The sequence below is a fragment of the Arachis ipaensis genome, chromosome B9 (assembly GCF_059453495.1).
Source record: "Arachis ipaensis isolate K30076 ecotype BB chromosome B9, ASM5945349v1, whole genome shotgun sequence".
NCBI lineage: Eukaryota > Viridiplantae > Streptophyta > Magnoliopsida > Fabales > Fabaceae > Arachis > Arachis ipaensis.
The window spans coordinates 11,189,342-11,207,323 of record NC_142444.1 but is presented as its reverse complement, the minus strand read 5'-3'; the positions used below and the strand labels follow the sequence as shown (position 1 = coordinate 11,207,323).

At 31.1% G+C, this 17,982-nt stretch overlaps 2 protein-coding genes across 2 annotated transcripts; one reads left to right on the top strand and one right to left on the bottom strand.

Moving 5' to 3' along the window:
* The first annotated feature begins 886 nt into the window (after positions 1 to 886).
* LOC107619054 (alcohol dehydrogenase-like 7) lies at positions 887 to 8,743 on the top strand. Its single transcript, XM_088500518.1, has 11 exons — positions 887 to 1,120; positions 4,838 to 4,986; positions 5,064 to 5,200; positions 5,573 to 5,622; positions 6,301 to 6,626; positions 6,847 to 6,929; positions 7,013 to 7,088; positions 7,394 to 7,458; positions 7,612 to 7,707; positions 8,073 to 8,237; positions 8,484 to 8,743. The coding sequence occupies exons 2-11, from the start codon at positions 4,947 to 4,949 to the stop codon at positions 8,598 to 8,600; spliced, it is 1,155 nt and encodes a 384-aa protein (XP_088356644.1). The 5' UTR covers positions 887 to 1,120; positions 4,838 to 4,946; the 3' UTR covers positions 8,601 to 8,743.
* Positions 8,729 to 15,257, bottom strand: LOC107614986 (neutral ceramidase 2-like). Its single transcript, XM_088498684.1, has 9 exons — positions 14,953 to 15,257; positions 13,901 to 14,109; positions 12,858 to 13,160; positions 11,749 to 12,004; positions 11,072 to 11,330; positions 10,586 to 10,711; positions 10,047 to 10,110; positions 9,710 to 9,879; positions 8,729 to 9,283 (listed from the first exon to the last, which is right to left on the bottom strand). The coding sequence occupies exons 1-9, from the start codon at positions 15,255 to 15,257 to the stop codon at positions 8,729 to 8,731; spliced, it is 2,247 nt and encodes a 748-aa protein (XP_088354810.1).
* Between the last annotated feature and the right edge of the window lie 2,725 nt (positions 15,258 to 17,982).

Sequence of the window (17,982 nt, the reverse complement as noted above, 5' to 3'; positions counted from 1 at the left end):
AATCACGTTGGCGTTTAAAGAAAAAAAAAACATTCAAATAAAAAGAGGAAGCGTTCAATGCACTCAAACGTACTTCTCTTCTTTCTAACGCAAAACCAAATACACCCATAAAACATTTCTCTTCTCACACCATTCTGTGATACACGTCTCTCTCACACGAAAAAGAAATTGCGGTGGATAGTGGAGCAATTCACTTGTTAGTCAACTATTCTAGTATTATGTAAGAAAGAACTAAAGAAATGATATTGTCACTTGTCACGTGGGGGGTGACAATGGGGTATCCGTATCACTTGTCACTAGAGGTAACAAATGGTTACAGGAGTACAGCGTTCATGTTTTACTCTAATTACATTTCAATTCGAATTTTATTATTAAAATTTTTTGAGTTGAGTTTTAAAATAATTCTTAAAATTATATCCAAAGTTTAAAATAATTTTTAAAACTAATAATTACTCAAATTTATTCTTAAAGTTACACTTTGAGATTCATAAAGACTCATAATAGTCTCTCAGACAATTTCTATCCGTCACTCGACATAAAAAAAAATCGAGATGAACTAATTCTTGTTATGCTAACATGCCAACAACTAACCAATATGGCAAATAAAACTTTGATCTCTCTCCTTTTAAAATTTTAATCTCTAGATTTTGTTCATTAAATTCTCTTTCTCATTCTCTTCTTCTTTAACTCATTTTCTATTCTCATTCTTTTAAATTCAATCATCAATACAACAACAATATAAAACAACAGTAATCATCAATACAACAACAATATAAAACAACAGTAATTATTTATCAACAAAAATATAATAAATCATAATATAAACTTTTTAATTGATTACTATGCCAAAGCTAAGAAAAAAAATCATCATTTTATAACTAAGAAAATCTACACACATATTAACATGGCAGAAAAACGAAGAAGAGACCGTTTGTTGAAGGATAGGGGATGGTGGGATTCTCCAGGTGAAGGAAGAGAAAAAGACATCAAGATCAGCGCCGGAAAAATTAGCTTTGAGGTATTGGTGAACAGAAAGCTTGCTGGCGAAGATGTGCTGCTTGTGGGCAAAGCCTGAAAGATTGTTGAGACGTTCCGACAAATACAAGTAGCGATCCTAAAAGTATACGAAGGGCGTGATCCTCCTCCCGATCCTCTATCTCCAGTTGTCCTCTTTTTGCTGTGTATATAGTGTGTTTTCACTGGATTCTTTTACATTGATGATTGGATTTTACTACCAAAAAACGTTAAGTATCGTCGAATTTATTGTCGAATTTAGTGTTGGACATTAGCAACGAGTTTTTTTATTAGATTTATCGTCGAATTTGGCAATAAATTCGTCACCTTAAAATATCACCATCAGAATTGATGTTCTAATATAACGTCGACGGTAATATTTGGTGGGAAAAAAAGAAATTTTGGCGCACAAATTACCGTCAGATGGTAGATTCGACGGTAACGTTGTTTAGCGAAACATTGTGTTTTGGACACACGGAAAATGTTACCGTCGGATTCAACCGTAAATTTAGAGCTAATTCAAACTTAAAGTCCTTTCCTCCTCATTTGTTCGACGCGATTCTCTCTCTCTCTCCTCGTCTGTTCACACTTCCAAGGGCAACAGTCACCGTAGCCACCACCGGAGCTTGCCGCCGACGTTGCCACTGCACCTGGAGCACCTGCTGTCACCGCAGCTGCACGTGCTCGTCGAAGCTGCTGCTGCCCCCATCGCATCGTTCGCCGCGGTTGCTGTTCACATTGCCGTCATCGCCGCCTCTATCACCACGATGTTAAAAAGAGACGATAGCTACTATCATCTGATTAGTTTGTTAGTATGGTCATTATATTTTTCATATTATTTTGTGAGCTTAACATTTTGTTAGGATTGTTGTTAAATCAATGGTTAAATTTGCTTAATGAAGTATGTTATTAGGAATTGTTGTGTTAATTTAATGTAAGTAAAAGTTAAATTTGTCATTCTTCTTGTTAGTTTAGTTGAATTAAGAATTAGGTTTTAATTAAGAGGAGTGCTACACATAAAAGTCATTTTGGTTTACAAGTCATACAAGTTGGGACAAACTTAACAAAAAGCACGCTCACCCATATGAGCGTGTTAACACACGTGCTACTTAACGATTTTCATGGCGCGCTTCGCGTTCCTCCTTCTCCTCCTTCTTCTTCTTCTTCTCCTTTTTCTTCTCCTTCTTCTTTCCGTTTCTCCTCCTTCTTGTTCACGTGTTTCATCTTCATCGTCGTTTTCTATTGTTGTTATTGTTGCTGCATTTTTTCCTCCTCCTCTTTTTATTGATTTTGCAACATTATGTATTTTTTTTTCTTCTTTGTTTGATTTTTTCTCCCAAGAAGAATTATAAAAAAACGAAATAAGAAGATGAGGAAGAAGAAGCAGTAGAAGATGAAGAGGAAAAAGATGAAGAGTTTTGAATTGTGCAAAACTTATCAGAATAAAAATACCCCAAAAAATTCTTAAAATACACCCAAATATATTAGTATTACACCTAAATATCTTCGTGTTACACCCAAATTTGCTGCAAATACAGAAAAATATTTTTTCTAATGTTCCGTTTTTTTTTTTCTTCTTTTTTTCCTCATTTCTTTCTTTCTTTTAGTTAAATGAATGTAAGTTCATCCCCTTTCAAGTAATTTTGCAGCATTGTGTTTCTTCTTCTTCTTTTATTGATTTTTTTTGTTTTTATTATTGTTAAGAGAGTAAAACAAGAAGAAATTTGAGAAGGTAAAATAAAAAAGAAAAGATGAATAAAAAAAAGATAAAGATTGTGATGATGATAAAAAAAAAACAAAGAAGAAACAGTAGAAGACGAGAAAGAGGAAGAGGAAGAGTTTTGAATTATGCATAATTTATCAGAATAAAAATACACCCAAAAATTCTTAAAATACACCCAAATATTTTCGTGCTATATCCAAATTTGCTACAAATACAGAAAAATATTTTCTCTAATGCTGCGTTTTTTTCTTCTTCTTTTTTTCCTTATTTCTTTCTTTCTTTTAGTTAAATGAATGTAAGTTCATCCTCTTTCAAGTAATTTTGCAGCATTATGTATTTCTTCTTCTTCTTTGTTTGATTTTTTTTGTTTTTATTCTTGTTAAGAGAGTAAAAAAAAAAGAAACTTGAGAAGATAAAATAAAAAAAATGAATAAGAAAAAAAAAGATGGTGATGAAGAAACAGTAGAAGATGAGAAGGAGGAAGAGGAAGAGTTTTAAACTATGCAGAACTTATCGGAATAAAAATACACCCCAAAAGTTCTTAAAATACACCCAAATATGTTTGTGTTACACCCAAATATCTTCGTATTACACCCAAATTTGCTGTAGAAAAATGTTTCCTCTAATGCTATATTTTTTCTTCTAAATTGAACCACACCTTAGCCTTGGATTCAAATCTGAGCCTGAATTATTTATTATCTTCAACGAGATAACTAATTATGAAGGAGAAAGAGAAAACGAAAAGAGGAGAAGAAATTTCAATGAAAAAAGGAGGAGGAAGAGATGGTGTTGATGACGACGATAACGAAAGAGAAAAATTATGAAAAAGAAGAAGAAAAGGCACGAAGAAAGAAGAAGAAGGAGGAGGAGGAGGAGGAGGAGGAGGAGGAGGAGGAGGAGGAGGAGGAGGAGGAGAGAAAGAGGAGGCACGGAGAAAGAAGAAGAAGAAAAAGAGACACGGAGAAAAACGTAAAAAAAATATAAATATAAATGACTTGTATTGTGGAGAATTCCTCTTTAATTAATTAGAATAATGAGTTTCAACTTGTGAATTTAATAGGTAATCATTTTTATTAAGATGATGCTATTTTCTTCGAGTTCAATTGGAGTTTTTTTTCTTTTGTTGTCTATACAGTAATATTTTAGGTTAGTTTTCTATCTCTGAATATAATGAATTGTTTAAATTATATGTTAGACTTATTTTTTTTAGGATAAAATTTTAGGACAAAAGTGGAAGAAGAAAATTATGGAATTATAAGGAGATGCATTCTTTTCGATCTTGTACCCAGCAAGAAAACGGATGCTCATCAATTGAGTCAGTAGTTCGGGGAGATGGAACGGTAAGCTACGGATGTTAGAGAGTGCCCATTCTCTCTTAAATAAAGCTCGCCCTCGAGCCCGTCTTGTCGGAGGTATCTTTGTAACAAACCGAAATCACCAGCCACCGCGACCTAATTCATTGTAGACTCCATCAGATAGATATCGATATCTTTCAGATGGATCAAGAAAAGTTTTCTTATCAATACAGTCTGTTTGCTAAATTTTAGACAGGGGCTAAGAGCGAGTGCGAGTCATCCCTCTTAGCAGTGTATTGGTTTTTTTTAAAAAGGGAGTGTGTGCAAGTTGTTTATTTCAAGAATAGGTTGGATCGAACACACTAAAATGATTATGATTTGATATTTTTATTAGATCTTTGTATGTTAATAATTTATGTTTACAGCTATTTTCTATGTGAAAACCATTGTCTTTATTTGATAAATGTGACTGAATTAAAAAGAAGATCTATGAATTATCATTTAAATTGTTTATTATGTGTTTAGTTTGTCAGAAACTTATAATTATATTGGGCAGAAGATTCTAATTATAGGGACATTCGGTGGAATTTTTTAATTGTTTGGAAAATAATCAACTCTTTGTCTCCTAAAACTATGACGTTTGGTAATGGTCATTGGTGGTTTTGTGTCCATTCTTTTATAAATTGGAAGGAAGTCGTTTTATGGGGTGGTCTATCATTTCACGTTTTGCTTAGCTAATCATTAACGAAAACTAATTTTAAATTTTTTAAGAACTTATTTAATTAAAAAAATATTCAAATTTTAGGGACCCAAAGAAATTACCATGGAAAGTGAGGGGAAGGACCAAAAATGAAAAGTCTCATATAAGCTCTTCACATTGCAACCACACCATTCCATTCTTTGTTGCAGTTACCATGGAGAGTGAGACCCAAGGCCACCCTATAACATGCAAAGGTAATTACTCAACTCATCAAAATGCTCTTCTCCTTTGGACTTTCATTTCTCTAATACTTGTTTTTTCTTTACTTTAGCGGCGGTTGCTAGAAGACCCGGTGAGCCATTGGTTATTGAGGACATCGTTGTGGCGCCGCCAAGCCCCCGTGAAGTTCGAATTCGTGTTATATGTGCCTCTCTCTGCGGCAGCGATGCTACTTTCTTGAAGCTCCAGGTGTTTTTTTATTTTTTATTATTTTTTTTTTAAATGAGTAACAATGCTCTTTGTTCATATAAGTTGCTGGTTATTTGAAACACCAAATGAGCTACGAGTGTAACTGATGGTTATAAATTAAGCTTCCAAAATTGAAACACAATTTGAATGTACAAATAGCATTATTCTCTATTGATTTAAAAGAAACGGAAATGTTTGGTAAAAAACCAAAATTAGCAAAAATCAACCAGAATTTGGCTTATTTAGTATTTATTAATTATTGCTAGAATTAATAGGCTGTTTTTTTTGTCTCTCTAGTATTGCTGTAAAAGACATTGTAAATCTTTTTGGGATGACTGATGACTCTTTAACATGCTTTATTATATCTTGAAGGGAGGTCCTCCTGGATATTTTCCAAGAATTCTGGGTCATGAAGGAGTTGGGTAAGTTCCTTCATGTTAGTTGTTTCCTCATTTATAACTTCTCTAATTATCCACACACACACAACAAAAGGGGAGGGGGGGGGGGGAGAATTAGTTGTGGACAACTTCCATTAGCTGCTAAAGTGATTATATATTTATATCTCATAATTTTGTTGTTCATTTGTGTCTGGTAAGTCAGCATTCCCGGATACTTGTAACTCTTCTTGTTTTTTTTTTTTTAATATCCCCCTTTTAGCATAATAGTTTCAAAGTACCCTCACTCCAATGGTTTGGAAGAGAATTTAGGATGTGTTTAGAACAAATATTTTTGGATTGGGTTTGATTTTATTTTATTTGAAATGGATTGAAATGAATTAAATTAGAAGTGAATTATTGTGTTTGGAATTGACCATGTAAAATAGAATTTTAATTGATGTAAAATAGTTCAATGATCATACTGAAGGATACACAGCTGGTTTCATTCATTTCTTTCAGTGCCAACACTCTAATCCTTAATGGTATCTGTGAGCATTTTGATGATTCAATTTAACAAACTATATTGTGACAGTTTATCTATGATATAAATCTACGGCTTCATGGTTCTTCATTTGTTTCACCTTATGGTAGTTGTAAATGATTGTGTATTCTGTATTGTTCATATGTGAATGGTGTGTTTAAACAATTTTGAATGTAATACAGGATTGTGGAAAGTGTAGGAAAAGATGTAGCTGAAGTTACAAAAGGAGATGTGGTTATTCCAATTTTTCTTCCAGATTGTGGAGAGTGTACAGATTGCAAATCAACAAAGAGCAATCGTTGTACTAATTTCCCTTTCCGGGTATCCCCATGGATGCCTCGAGATGGCACATCGAGATTCACCGATCTAAATGGAGATATCATATACCATTTCATGTTTATTTCAAGTTTCAGTGAGTACACTGTCGTTGATGTTGCCAATCTAATAAAGATTGGCCCAGAAACCCCCCCGGACAGGGCATGCCTGCTCGGTTGTGGCGTATCAACTGGTAAATTCCATAATAGAAAATCCTAAAAGTTATAGTCAAATTAACTGGTGATGACTGATGAAGAATACCAGGTTTCTCTCTTATGACTATTGATATAAACTATGCACAAATACTTCATGTTATTCACCTATGGGTGCTCTATAAATATCTGAATAAAATACTCTGTACTTTTATTAATGCAACATAGATATTAAGTGTTGATTAGAACTTCCATTGTTAGGGGTAGGTGCTGCTTGGAGAACAGCAAATGTGGAGCCTGGGTCTTCAGTGGCTATTTTTGGGCTGGGATCTGTTGGAATTGCAGTATGAACTCTTAGGACATGGCTTTTGTTTTCTTTTGATCTTATGTATGCTGAAGTTTTCGCCGCAATTGATTGGTTTCTTAGGTTGCTGAGGGAGCTAGACTTTGTGGAGCTACTAGGATTATAGGTGTGGATGTCAACTCGGAAAAATATGAAATTGGTAAATGCTAGCTTCATAAAACCATATATACCGTTCAAGTAAAATAATATACAATTTCTATTCATTTGTTTATGAATTTAATTTTGATGTACTGTCAGCATAAAACAATTTACACGTACATCTAATCACATAATGTCACATCAGCAAAACTAACTACTTTTTTTATTGATTGCGTGAATTATCGTCCAAAAGAACGGATGTGATTAAACATCTTCGTAAAATACACTGTCAGTCATCAAAATTAAACTCTTGTTCTATTGTTATTGATATTTTGTTTTCATGGTATGTGCATATTCTTGAATCAGGGAAAAAGTTTGGACTCACAGACTTCATCAATCCTAAAGAATGTGGGAACAAACCAGTGAGCCAGGTCTACCCTCTTAAAAGGAAGAAATTTTAATTCAAATTATATGTCTTAGGTCCTGAAATAGAGATTATAACCAGATTTGCAAATATCATATCATTGATTTTTTTTCTTTGCTGATAATCTGCCAAATCTTATATAACTGAAGTTGTGGACCAGGTTATCATAGAGAAAACTGGCGGCGGAGCAGATTATTGCTTTGAGTGTGTTGGTATGGCATCATTGGTGCATGAAGCTTTTGCTTCTTGTAGAATGGTAAATCTCTGCAAAAGTTCCAAAACTTGCTCATGGTTTTCATTGTCATGTCCAGGCATACATAAATAATGTGATTAAAGCTATAAGGCTGTGTTTGGTAGTTAAAATACAAATACAGAGACAGTGAAACATAAAAAATGTGTTCGCCAATACAAATTTCTGGTACTTTTGTGCTATTTTTGCTACCAAACACAGCCTACCAACTCTTAACTTCTGCTAAATAAATTGAAACCCCATCTCTTTGTCAGTATTTATTATTATGTTAGATAGAGATCCAGGCTAGATTTTGGGAGTGCCTTAAGTATGAACTAAACAAATCAATAATTGCCAAGAGCAATGAGTGGAAAGTTGATTTTTTCAATCAGGGTTGGGGAAAAACAATTGTTGTAGGAGTGGACAAGCCAGGAGCCATGTTGAGCCTCAGTTCATATGAGGTACTTCATGATGGGAAGACCCTCATGGGATCCTTATTCGGAGGACTCAAACCTAAGACTCATGTCCCCATTCTCCTCAAAAAATACATGGACAAGGTACTGTATACAATTCTGCAGTGATTATGCTATGAAAGTATAAATAGTAGTAATAACAATGTTAAATAGTAGTGCTAACATGGTTGAGCTCATAGCTTAGTGTTTTTAACTGCATGTTTCATTTGAATCTGAAGTTTTGTGTTTGATATCTTTGCTATAAAAATATTGATGGTAAAAAGTAGTAATTGAACTTGTTTGGTTCATCTTTTGTTAGTTTAAAATTTTCCGAATATATTAAATTCACAGGAACTGCAATTGGATGGGTTTGTTACTCATGAGGTGGAGTTTAAGGACATCAATAAAGCTTTTGATTTATTGTATAAAGGAGAGAGTCTCCGATGTGTGATTTGGATGCACAGATGAGTACATTAGATTCTCATGTAATCCTAGCCCCATGAATAACCATGAGATGCAAACATGAAACATTGTTGTGCAGTCCTTTTTTCGTTATTTATGTAAGAACTTATCTATTTCACAGAAGTGATATTATTCTACTTCACTGCAAATGCATGTGATGTGCCGGTAAAGTAACTGATTCGGGAGGTGCCGGAGGTCTTTGATGCTCCAAAGTGCCTTAGTCTGTATACTCCAGAAATAGCATGATTTGGTATTTCCCATTCTATGATGGCTAAGCCATGCAAGGAACTATTGTCTAATTGCCACTTGAAAAACAAGCTTAGATCATCATCATCATGAATGGTAAGCCACTTTTTCCCTTGATGCATCTCCACCGCGGCAAATGTACCTTCTGTTAGAAGGTCATGTCTTGGGTTGGCGCTCCAGAACGTGGCGCTCGGCCTATCTCCCTTGGAGAAGTAGCCTCTTTTTGGAAGGGCTATGTCTTGTTTTGTGTCGCCGAACTTGATGCCTTTTGGAGGTGACTCCTCAAAAGGACCAAGTAAGAGGCTTAGTTGTTGCGATGAAAGATCCGGCGGCGAAGGGCCTTTTGCGGCGACTTTCTCCCCTTTAGCCATTGCTCGCGCTAGCTTATTGAATTCTTGGATATATGCAGATAATGTGTGAGGACCATAGAGAGTTGAAGCAGCCTGCTCAATTTAACACTGTTTCAGGTCAATTTTTTTGAGTTTATAACTTCATAACTTTGAGGTTTCCACTAGGTTTATTCATACACCCTAAAGTTCTAGCAGTCCATTAGTACTAGGGTCACTAAGGTTTCTTAGGATGTAAGATTTAGAATGTTAGTTTGTAATCTCTTTCGTTAAGTAAATGCTGATGTGAAACGTTAAATGTGAGATGGTGTAGCTTTAACTATGATGTGTCTTATTTTGCCACATCAATGTTTTAGCTTGTCGGATTAGCAATTGACTCGAAGATATTGTGTCACATTGGTAACATGTGGAAACTCATATGCAGTTGTTTTCATGTGAAGTTGTTAATAGAAACCGTTAGATAACAATTTAGTCAGATATGTCAAATTATCTAAAGATTCTTAATTAACAAGTTGTTCTTACCTCATATCGTTGTTGATGGTATTCTTCAAAAGTTGCAATGTATTGCGAGTAAGTATTGGTTAGTCCTGCAATAACAACGTGTGTGTCCTGGTCGAATTCTCCATTTCCATTAGATATTAATGTCTCCTTCACTGCTTCCCTTAGCCTTCTTCCAGACATTGTTGTGAACTCTGCAATACTCAAAGGATAATAATTTGTTAGGGCATGTTTTTGTTCTTCATTTTATGATTTGTCAAACTTGCAAATCATAATCAATCTTTCAAGAACTACTAATCTATATAAAAAGCACAAGTCTCTTTTCCTTTATGTTTTAATACTTGTGCAATTTGAAACATACCTCCTGGTACTGAAAGAATAATCAATTTCCCCAGCCTCAATATCTGGATTGGAAGAATTGCTGGCTGTATGAATAACATATTCAAATTACAAGAGATTAGTAAGTTGTTGCTTTTAATAGTTTTTTTTTATAGGATAATTTATATATATTTAACACTTTTTTTAAATTGACAGCACTATCCGTGCACAAAATTTAAAGGTTAAATTATTTTGTTAGTCCGTATAGTTCTAAATTTGTAATTAAGTCCCTACTTTAAAATTTCTTAATTGGATCTATGCATCAGTTTAAAAATTGTAATTACATTTTTGTTGTTCTAAAAATGTCTTAAAAGTCCTGAGACATATTCGTTAATCATTAGCAGTGTAAAATGGATAAAAATATTTTTATAACGTTTATTATTTAAAATGATCTAAATTACAAATTTAAAACTGATGTAGTAAAAATTTTTAAAATATAACAACCAAATTATAAATTTAAAAAAATTATAGAGATTAACAGAGTAATTTAATCAAAATTAAATGATAATTTTTTTCTCATACCGCCCAAGGATACGGATCAAACATTTCTCCAGTGCTTAACAAAACAGGCTTTGGGCTTTGGCATCTCACTTGATGCTTGCTTGGTTTTTTCAACAAATCCCTCAAATGCTTCCAGAAAGGATTAATCTGCATAAATGAATCTTCCTTAGCAGTCAAGTCAGATTTGTCAAATTTTGGATAACAGAAACGCTAGGGGCAGCAGTTTTTAGTAATTTGGCCATCATTTGGCACAAATACTAAATTATTTTTAATAAATAAATTTTATTAATTTACGTGTGTAAATTTTTAAAAATATTAGTATAAATTATATTGACTCATGTATGCAAAGTCTGGTAAATATAAATATAAATTATATATTTTTTATATATAAATTTCTGTAAATATAGGTATAAATTATTGTTGGACAAAAATAATAATATTTGTTGATCACATAGCATTGCAGTTTCTATAATAGATTAAATGGTAATATGAGAATTAGTTAGTTACCTTTGTATCACCTTGTTGAAAGCCAAAAGCACCAGGTCCATCAGTAGTGCCTGCAGCAAAACCAGGACCAAGGGCTGCAGGGCAAGTTTTAACTACCTTCTTGTTTTCCAATTTAACTTGAATGTTTGTGAAGTTGACATAAACATGGCGATAATCAATCTTTCCTCTTAATTCTTCTGAAGCAGACTCAAACAACTTCCAAGCAGTTATGAATTGTCTCTCACCTATCATCTTTGTGCTTAATATTTCATCTGGGTATCTGCTCCATGCAAAATAGCATATTATTATTTATGTATATAACCTTGCTTTTAAAAATATCAATTTAGTTCCTAAAATTATATTACTAATTAAGTGGACCTTTATTTTAAGATTTGCAAATTTATGCTGCTGAAAGCATAATGACTTGAGAATAACATATTTGATCTTCCTATGTTTCAAGAGATAAAAGATGATTTCTGAATATTTTGTAGTTAAGTATGTTAGAAAAATTTTAATAATTACCATACATACTTTCAAGAATATACAAGAACTACTAAAGTTTCTAAAAATGCAATTTCTAGCCTTGAAACAAATGTTCAATAAGTTAATGGCGATTATTCACGTGCGAATGTTTTCATGTTAACACATTTGATGTTAAATAATTTAGTCAAACATATCAAATTATCGAACGGTGTTACCCGGGTCCTCGGCCCACACATAGCTGGTCATTGCCATTGCAAGAAGAGTGGTTGAAGTCACAAGGTTTTCCGGTGTCAATGCAAAACGCTCCAACAACATTTGGAGTGACGTCTCCAACATTTGATTGGCAAAACGCGGCCACGAACAACGACCCATCGTTCTTCCTCACCTTCGCTTCTTCGCTTCTTTCTTTGCTGCATTCATGCCCTCCGCTCGCTTTTATTCCTCTTGCTTTCTTCACTAGCTGTCCAATGTCTGCCCTCATTAACCATTCAACTTTTCATTAATCTTTCATTCAAAATTCTTTGTTTAAAACAAGCATTGCCAACTATTAAGTTCACATTGTCTAAAATAAAAAATTTAACAGTCTTTATAAATATGAGACAACCTTTATTTGTTAAGTTAGTTTTTGAGATAAGTGAGATCCATTTAATTTTTTATACCAACACTGATTTGGATAATTTGATGGTAAAAAATGTTGTGTAAATCAACTACTTTTTACACGTAACTGTGATTGTTAGAGTTACAAATACATCTAACAAATAGTTTAAACTTTAAACAATGTACATGTTTGTAAAAATGGTTAAAATGTAAAATACTACATATCTCTTAATTATGGTAATTTGTTAATAAGTAGCCTATAAGAGAAGACAAAATAAGAATAATAAATGGGTATTATTATATCTTTGTCCTTATCTCCACAAATGCGAAAATTTTATTTAGTTGTGGAATACATGATATACACAATAAAAATGAATTAAACAATAGAATAAATGACCATTTGTACTTATAAAAGATGAAAACGCTGACATATGTATCCACACTAAATTGAAACTAAACTTGTACCCACGCAAGATGCACTCCGTGTAACAAAAGTACTCTGTCTTTAGAGGGTTGGAGTGCCACGTAGGGTACTTTTGTCACACGGAGGACATCTTGCGTAGGTACAAATTTAGTTTCGATTTAGTGTGGGTACATATGTCAGCGTTTTCATCTTTTATGGGTACAAATGATCATTTATTCTTAAACAATATATGTATTTATATAGCGACTGATTTTTTATGTGCATATAATATTTTTGAATTAATACAGGGAAAATTTAACAAACCTGGTGGAAGAGTGGAAGTGATGGTAGAGGGTGAAGAATTGTTTTGAGAAGAAAAGAAATCTTCAAAGAGTCTAGCAGCAACACCCTTGTTATCTCCACTAATAAGCTTGTTGTCTCTGCTCATTGAGGTTCCATGAGTTGCATACCAATTAAATGATCCAATGCTTTCGCCACTTGCTTCATCCACAAACTTCAAAAGGGTCATTTCTCTGTCTACATTGGAATGGTATCTTGCTCTCTCTTCTGCAGGGTTTTGCAGATATGCACTTGGACTTCTGTTTATACCACCTCCTTTTACCTCTCCTACAATAAATAATTAAATTTAATTTTGACGCAAATACGCGCTAGCTTTACATGTATATCTAATTATGAATTTTATATTATAAAAAATAATTATTATTTTTATTAATCGTGTAAATACTAAATAATTAGCTAAAAAGCTAGATGTAATTGTATTTTATATTATTAATACACTAAAATTAAACTCAAAAATTGATGAAGTAGTTAATATTAATTAAAAAATAAGATAAATATATATAAAAGAAAAATATTGGTAATAGTCACCAATTCAAAAAATAACCAAAACAAAATATATATAATATGATAAGAAAATAATTTTTATAATAATTTAATATAGTAGGGTCAATCTAATCTAATAATATACTAAAGGGCAAATTATACATGGATTTATAGGGTAATTTACACTATTAAATTGAATAGGATTTAAAATTATGTAGATGTGTTAAATTAATTTTTGTTACACATCTATCCTAAAACATTTATAAAATAGATTTGATTTGATTTACGCTATTTACATGTATATCGAATTAACTTAATTTGATTTACTATATGATTATTGGTAGTTGATATGATTTAGCTAAAAAATATGTAAGTTAATATATATATATATATATAATAATTAATTTAGTATCCGATTTTTAGTGTATATAGAATACTTTTTTTAAAAATATGTTGGTATCAAAAAATGATCTCAGGTTTAGTTGTATCGAAATTAAAAGCAAAATAATGAGTGTATTATTGACCTGTGTTGATAAAAATGGAAGCAGGTTTGAGATTGTTGTGAGCTTGAATAATGGTTTGTAGAATTGCGTTAGCGATGGCATCAAAGGATTGTTTGACAAAACCCAGAGAAGTGACAGAGTAAATCACATACTGTAGATAACCACCAGGTCCAGCATGCGTATGTGTCCCACTTATTGCTACATTTTCTTCATTGTACAAATTTCCATACCTTCAACAACAATAAATAAATAAAAATTTCTGATAATTGAAGTGAAATAATATGATAAACATTCACCAATACTTAATAATTAATCTTTTTTACAATAAAACATTTTTTTCTACAAAATATATATTCTAATATCATTGTGTCTCCTTCACACATGGGATAGATTATTATTTTGTTTCCAACGTTTGAATTGAATTCTAATTTGATCCCTAAGTTTTTAGAGATTTCAATCTCAAAAACTTTTAAATATCCTAGTTCAATCCAAAAATTGTCTTAATTAAGCAGGTTCAATGTTGTCCAATCATTAAATTTGATACAAACTATTCGTATATTGAAGAGTTAATAATACTCAATTTTAGTATATAAGTAAAATCGATTCACCAACGATTACTAATATAAAAGTTTTTCCTTTGATTTTGAAGCGTTGATAATTGATTGTTAGGATTTTGAGTTTTGTACCCAAAAAAAATAAAGAAAAAAAGTATTACAAGAAAATTTTGGTTATGTTTTTCTAATATATGAAAAAGATATGACTTAACTCGTAATATTATTAACGTCTACGTTATTCATTTCGTTAATTATTAGAGTCAAATTTAACAATAGAATAACATGAACCTATTTAAAACCTTTTGAGATAGAAATATAATATTTGAAATGTTAGAGGCCAAATTAAAATTTATCTCAAACCTAAGTGACCAAAATTATACTTTATCCTCACACATATCTTGGTGTCTAATAAACACACTGCAAAATCATATGATCAAATTTCCAGAGAGAGTAAAATTTAAACGCCATATATATTTCACACTAGAAGAAACACTATGTCAACAAAATTTGGATTATTACCTTGAATGGAGGGCCTGAAGAACCTTAATAGTAAGAAGCTGAGAAGCCATTCCAGCATCAAGATTGACAAACACAAACCTGTTATTATTATTAGAGGCATCAGCCACAATGAAAGTTCTTGCTCTTAGCCTGAAATGAATTCCAGAAGTTTTTTGTTCCAAATTTGCATAACCCATCATGTTCACATCTGCAGCAGGACCAGTCATGTCATAACTCCCAACTCCAATTAAGTACTCACTACCATTTCTGCAATACACTAACAAAATCAATGCACTCAAATAAATAACTACTACTAAATGCTTCATTATTATTCTCATCTGCTATACTCCTACTAAGTAGTTAAATTCGGTATATATACTATGTATTTATATGCACATAGCTTCTAGCTGAAGAGTGAAATGATTTCTTGGATTCTGGTTCAGCTTAATTATATAATTAATTATAGTTATGTACTCTATCTATCTCTTTTAATTTATCTGTTAACCTTTTCTTTACTTTTAGATGCTTTAATATATTTTTTATTTGTATTTTTTTTTTTCAAAATATGAATGCAGAAGAAGTTTTATACATGTATTCAATTATAGCTACGAGTTATAACAATGGTCATTCAAAAAAGGATTGATGTGATAAAAAAATTTAGAGAAAAATACAGATAGGTTCATGATTTTTTAAGTTTTTGACAAATACATTCCTGACAAAATTTAAATACAAAAAAGTTTCTGACTTTAACAAACGGAGGACAATTTAGTTCTTCCGTCTATTTGCCTTTCATACACCAAACGGAACTGGCTGACGTGGCTGAAACGGTGTCCATGTGTCCGTTACGGTGCCACGCTGGAAGGAGAATAAAGTTCGAAGGACAAATAAGTCATTGACGTCATTTTGCAAATAAAGTTTGAAGGACAAATAGGTCCTTGAGAATTTAGTTCATTATGCTTATATATGTATCATATATTACTATCTAATTGAAATATACCTATATTATGTATCATATATTACTATCTAATTTAATAATCAATTGTGTGACATGACACTCTTATTAAAATTAAGAGAAAATATTTTTTTTCAAAATTAATAAACTCATTTTCTAAATTCTCTCATCTACCTCTTTCTATTTTTCTATTTCTCTCTACTATTTTTACTCTATATATAATTATATTTTATATTAGTAATTTGATAAATCAAAATATGTCATCCGATATTTTTTTACAATTAAAATATTTTAAATGTAAAAGTATACACATTAAATTATTTTAAATTTTAGATAACGAATGTTAAAATTAATTATTAATAAAAAATTATACTTTTTCATATAAAAATAATAATTAAAAATTTTATTATTTAATTTTTTATCTGCAGATATTTTGGTCTTCTTAGCCAGAGACTTTTGTCAATTTACGACTTTTTTGTAAAAGTAATTTGATTTTGTAAATCTTTTGTGCCATGCATAGTTTATACTGTTAGAACAAAGTGAACTATAATTTTAAAAAAAATTATTCTCGTAATGTTATTATGGATAAAAATACTAGTTCTAATATAATACACAAATGCATTAATACTAACTTAATACATGAATGATGCACAAATAAACTAATGCTAACTTGATGCATAAATGAACTCATGCTAACTAATGTCACTGATATGATGAAAACTGAACTAATGCAATTTAACAAATTCTAATATAATACACAAATGCACTAAAACTGAACTAATGCAATTTAAGAAAAAAAAAGTAGAAACAGAACAAGCCCAATTTCTGCAATTTTAATACAAATAATTTAAATTGCAGAATACAACAAGTTAACTAGATTTTAAAACACAAGCATAATTTTATAAACTAAATTCTCATAATAGAAACATAATAGAAGTATAATGAACTAAATTCTCAAGGACCTATTTGTCCTTTGAACTTTATTTGCAAAATGACGTCAAAGACTTATTTGTCCTTCGAACTTTATTCCCCTTCCAGCGTGGCACCGTAACGGACACCTGGACACCGTTTCAGCCACGTCAGTCAATTCCGTTTGGTGTATGAGAGGCAAATAGACGGAAGGACTAAATTGTCCTCCGCTTGTTAAAGTCAAGGACTTTTTTGTATTTAAATTTTGTCAGAAATATATTTGTCAAAAATTTAAAAAGTCAAAGATCTATCTGTCTTTTTTCCAAAAATTTATACTTAGTTCATCAAAATTAAACACTTAAAATATATATTTAGAAATATATATAAAAAAAAATAAATTTGGTAATAAAATTATATAAATGGACAAGATTAATCCTATATTCCTATATACATATATAAGTAAACTTCACTTGCTTAGAAACCAATATTTCTTATAATTAATGTTCTTTTTTGGTGTCTTAATCTCTTAAGTCTTAACATTTCATATACTCATTTAGTTGTATATAATTAGATGTCCCTATACTTAAAATATTACAGCATTTGTTATTTTCATATTTTAAAAGTTAATTAATAATATTACTATTCACTACTCTAATTTAAAGTTTGTTTTATATTGTATGATATATAAGGTCATTCTAATATGTCTATGTTATAGTGGTTATGATATTTTAAAAAATATTACTAAAACTAAAATAACATTTTTTCATAATTTAGCAACGGTTTTTAAAAAATATTGCTAAAAAAATATTATCAAAATATTAAAAAAAAAAGTGTAACTTTAAATTTAGCAACACTTATATAGCCACTAACCTATCATAAATATTTTTAGTAACGTCCAAAAAGTAGAATTGTCTTAAATGAATAAGAATACACAAAGATTAGGTTAAAATTAGAAAAGACAAAAAGAAATAATATATTTTAATTGTATCTAATAATTGTATAACAATTACAATCTAAATAAATAATTCAATAAAAAATCAATAAACTCACCGGTAAGCTCTAGTAAGTATTTAATCGTTACTTAATTTTTATTCTGCATTTAAAAAAAATTGAGATAGAAATTAAGAGATTAAGATTAAATTAAATTTTTATATTATATTTGGTACAAAATATATTAAATTGAGTTATGT